We start from the raw sequence: 4747 nt of genomic DNA on the forward strand, positions 1-4747 counted from the left end.
TTCTAGCTGCTTCTAGTGCTCCCGCCTTTCCCTGCCTCTGACCAGCTGGAGTGGCCTCTGCCTGCCAGCTAACATTTGCAAAGTTCCCCCTTTGGGGAGATGGTGCCTCAGCCTCTGGGCATAAAAGTTTGTGTGGCTGAAGGAGATGCTGCTGGGACTTCTGACCTCAGGTACCTTTAATGAGACCCACAAGACAAGGATGCCTCAGAGCCATCCCACAGTGGCATCCCCACCCAACAACAACCTCAGTGCTGTCCTGGTGTCAGGCCTCTGCCTCCTAGTGATGACTCCCAGAGGCAGTTACTTGGGTCAAAAGTCTAGAGAGCAAGCACCCTGCTAGTGACATCCCGGCAAGGGCCACAGTGTAAGATCAGATCCCTAACTGCAGACCTGGCTACCCCGCCTCCCTCTTCCAGTCTCTTCCCTACTTGTTAGGATGGAGCCTCTTAATAACTCCCCACCTGGCTACCTTCCATGCCCTTTCCTCTCCTCTGTGGCTTCCTCAGAACCTAGGTGATCCCCACCTGGGAATCTGGATAGAGTGGGGTGGAGAGAGAAAGAAGTAGATGCTGCAAGTAGCAGGTGTTTAGCCAGGACAGAGGCTTGCCATCTCTGTGCTCTGATTAGGGTGGAGGTGGGTGGAGAGGGTGGTTAGTGACAGACATCTGAGGACTGGCTCACCGCCCTAACCTCGACAGGGTCCTGCTCTGTTGGGGGGCCATCTGGGGGAGCAGCTGGAGACCCAGCTACATCACCATCCTCTACGTGGCTCTTCATCTCACTCAACTGTTGCCTGACCTGAAATAGGGAGGAGTGGGTTTGTGCAAACACTCAGCTGGAAGCATGCCCACCTTGCACACACCATACAGACCTCCTTGGGAGGACCCAGATGCTCTCAATAACCAAAGCCCTTACAGGGGACCTGGTTTGGTAACTGATCTGTATTGGAGTCCCCACACAGATTCACTGGGGCAGTAGGGCCAATGCCACGACCCCTAACCTAGGCCAACAAAGGGCCTGGGCTGGCCTGACCCATGTGCTCTGCCCTAAGCTCAGCCTGCATGCAGCTCTCCCCAGGAGCAAGGTGACCCCTGAGGGACACAGCACATACAAAGCTAAGGAACCCAAAAGGGAATAAGAGGCAGCCAACAGGCTCAGCACAGACAACAATGACTATGTCCTGGATTCCTTCTTCTAGACACAGTCCACTGTTCAGAGCCCTTTATTGGGTACAGGAAGATTATGAGTGATACTGTTGCCTAATAAGGTCCTCCCACCCTGAACTCCATTGCTGGGAGCAGATGGCACATCCAGTGGTCCCCAAGCCTCCAGACTATTGAGCCTCAATCTGGTCACCCATTAAGCTCAGGTAAAGGTTCCAGTCAGGACCCATGGCATGAGCTCCCCAGGGGATGTGGGTAATCTCAGGCCCTATCCAAAAGATGCTACTCCAAGGGGAACCCCGAGAGTGAGGGGCCCACTCTCTTGCTTCCTTCTCTCCTGACAACCGCTAAAGGCAAAAACCAAACTGTGCAGGCCAGTGATAAAGATACTCAGAGGAGTTTTCTTCACATGTGCCCCATGCCTGGGGCAGTGCCCCTGGGGCCTGTCACCCAGACCTGGCTTTGGTGGGTAGTAGCCCCCTGGCTCAGATGGTGACTCTGTCTGGACAGCATCTATCCTCTGGTGTCATGGTTCCAGGAGCGCATGCACCATGCAAGGGGCTGCTCGAGGCTCAGTGATGCTGCTGTGGGAATGGCAGCCCACGCACCAGACCTTCATTCAGTCTCCTCACAGAAAACTGGTCACATCCACTTTTACTGAAAATCTCCCAATTTCTAAATGTTAACAACTGATTCAAGATTTAAAAAAAAAGACTGTGCAGATTAAACACAACACATCTGTGGCCTTACGGGCTGCTATTTGCATCCCCAGCCTGGAGGTGGTATAGGGACCAGTGGGTCCCCGCTTGTCAGCTAGGCTGACCCTGCCAAGGAGCGGAGACTGTAAGCAGACACCAAGGCTGAAAACCGGAAAGACCCAGAGGCCACCTGCACAGTAGGGAGCTTTGCAAGTCTACTACTGCTAGGCATATAGCAGGTCTCCCTCCCCACCTGTGGTTGAACCAAACTAGTCTCAGCCACCAATACAGAGAGAAAAGGCCCAAGTCCCACACAGAGCAAGGCTCGTGCTAGCAGCCATGGGGTAGAGAGCAGTGAGGCCCAGAAAGGCCCCAGGTGACACTGGGCTCACAGGGATCAGACCACCCTGAGCTCCCAGCACTGTGGCCAGGGACCAGTTTGTACTAGGGAAGATGGATGGTGGGGCCTGAGTGCATTGGTCCTGGCAGCCACGGGCCCAGCTTGGAGTTTTGAGCAAACGTGTAAGGAGCCCCTTCAGCACAGACTGATCAAAGCCTGGTCCAAATACCAAATCGGTGCACATGCCCTGTCACACTGCATTACATTTGACAGGATATAAAAGAACATTGGAAATTTCTCTCTCTCTCTCTCTCTCTCTCTCTCTCTCTCTCTCTCTCTCTCTCACACACACACACACACACACACACACACCCACACACCCACACCCATGTCACAAGCCACTGCCCCACCCCAGGTTCACTCACCAGGGCGAGCTCATTGCTCTGTTTTTGGGCTTCGCTTTTGGCTGCATCCAGCTGAGATTGAGATTCTAATAAAAGTTGCTTCAACTTGGGGAGAAAACAGACCCAGGTGATAGGAGAAAAGGAGAGAAAAGAGAAAACCAGCTCCTGTGAGTTAGCACCTAAACACACAATCTAATACATCCGTGTAACCCAAGCCCTTGAGAAAACTGCAAGGCAGAGCAGGCGTGGACTCCCGGGCCTCTGGTAGCTCCTGTCTTTTTTGATGACTTAGGAAGGCTGACATTCACTGCACCTCATCTGGGTCCTTTACAAATGTTTCTAGATTATCTCGCAAAATAAGGCCAAAAGTTTGAGATCAAACCAGAATTGGCAGTGCCAGGTTTGTGCTTTCTGCTTCCGAAGTAAGAACACAGGATCAGATTCAAATTCATTCCCCACAGAAACGGTGTCACTAAGCCAGATGGAGAATTCTCTTGCTGTGAGGGTGATGTGACTTCACCCCTGCCCCGTCAGCCAGGCTGCCTTTTTGAAATCTGCCCGTGACACCTCCTCAGGATGGCCGGCCTAAGACCTAGAGTAAAGCCTGAGAACTGGGACTTTGAGCTCAAGTTAACCACAGCTGCTGAGGAACAATTCTGGGCAGGCTGAGACCCCATTGGGAGACTCACCCCTGCTACCTCCTTGGCGTAGCTCTGGCACTCAGCACTGGCGGCAGCCATGTGCTTCTCCAGCTCTGCTTCCAGATGTGAGGTGTATTCTTTCACCTGGACATGCACATGCACAAGCACATGTCAGAGGCCTCAAGTTGGCCAGCAGGGAACAGGGCGATGGGGCAACAAGGGTGGCCAACTTTGGGAGACCTCCACGGCCCTATCAACTATGGTGCCAACAAAGGCCAGGCAGAAATGAGCCCGTGGCAACAGAACCCCTCACTGAAAATGGTACCCAAGCTCCAGCACTCCTGGGTCCTGACGTGTTCTCAGACCTCAGGAGCCAGGGAAAGGAGAGCTTTTAGATTTACTTGCTAGGTGGATACCAGGGGCACTTTCTCTAAGGCCCAGGCTGACTGTGTGACTGCAGAGGGCAGCAAGGCCACCTCACACAGCTCCCATGATTCAAAAGGTCACTGCAGAAGCCACTGTTTAACAGGGCATTCTATACAGGACCCACACTGTCCCAGGCTACTCATGTTGCAAATGGCTCTCAAGGAAAAACAGGAATGACAAGGTCCTCCAGGTTCTCTTAAGACATGTGGTCCACAAGGGAAAATAACGAACACGGCTTCTGTAATAATGTCTCTCTGTAATAAGGAAAGTAGTTGTCTGAGCATAGCCCCCACACATACCTGATCTGAACTTTCAAGTTCTCCTTTTAGCTTCTCAATAATCTCTTCGAGATGTTTCACTGTGACCCGTGACTACAAAGTAAAGAGAAGGCCTCAAGTCAAATATGAGCCCCATCTCTCAGGAAGTTCCATGGTACCCACCCACTCCAGGCATGACACAATAGCCTCTTTCTGGAGATGAATGGGGCAGGGGGTCTCCTTGAGATTGAGGAGTCAGCTGTCATTCTGTAATCACCATATAAATATGACATCACCAAAACCCAGCAATGTGACTATCTCCCAAATGATCCCCCCTGGATTTCCCAGCTGTCTGCCTTAAGTTACGTTTGAATTCCGAGGGAAGGTGGACACCCTGGAGCAATGCTAGTATCGCTGGACCCTGGGGAAGGTCAGAGGGCCCAGGCTGTACCTTTTTGAGCTCCTCTTCCGTGGCGCTGACTTTGGCCTTCCACACCTGCTCCTCCTCCTCCACACTCTTCTGCAAGTCTCTGAGCATGCCCTCCTGGGGAATGGGCACTGAGGCAGGGCCCTCTCCGTGGAGGACCCACCCCACATAAACATACAATTGCGTCTTCTTGTCCCCTCGGCCCCCCTGTGATGACTGCCTGGCTGATTTTGTCAGTGTCACATGGGGAGCAAGGTGGACCACGGTCCTGGAGTGGGGCCCTCTGGCCAGTGTGTGAACGAAGGCTGCAGGCCACACAAGAGAATGAGGGCCGTGACCCAAATGAAGTCATAGGGACTCTCATCTCTGCTGAGTTTTCCTCTAATGCCCA

General features: G+C 52.9%; 1 protein-coding gene across 2 annotated transcripts in view; it reads right to left on the minus strand.

Moving 5' to 3' along the window:
- Window positions 1-398: 398 nt before the first annotated feature.
- The window catches only part of RRBP1 (ribosome binding protein 1), a 64846-nt gene continuing 60497 nt past the window's right edge, over window positions 399-4747 (minus strand). The window contains exons 18-21 of one of the 2 annotated variants that reach the window (XM_011370470.2): window positions 3972-4043; window positions 3295-3390; window positions 2627-2710; window positions 399-798 (exon numbers count right to left, since the gene is read on the minus strand). In XM_011370470.2, the coding sequence (XP_011368772.1) occupies window positions 652-798; window positions 2627-2710; window positions 3295-3390; window positions 3972-4043 (399 nt within the window). In that variant the 3' untranslated portion in view covers window positions 399-651. The remainder of the gene's footprint in view (window positions 799-2626; window positions 2711-3294; window positions 3391-3971; window positions 4044-4747) is intronic. The other variant, XM_011370461.2, reaches the window with a different exon arrangement.

This window comes from Pteropus vampyrus, unplaced genomic scaffold (assembly GCF_000151845.1).
Source record: "Pteropus vampyrus isolate Shadow unplaced genomic scaffold, Pvam_2.0 Scaffold7, whole genome shotgun sequence".
In the NCBI taxonomy this organism is placed as follows: domain Eukaryota; kingdom Metazoa; phylum Chordata; class Mammalia; order Chiroptera; family Pteropodidae; genus Pteropus; species Pteropus vampyrus.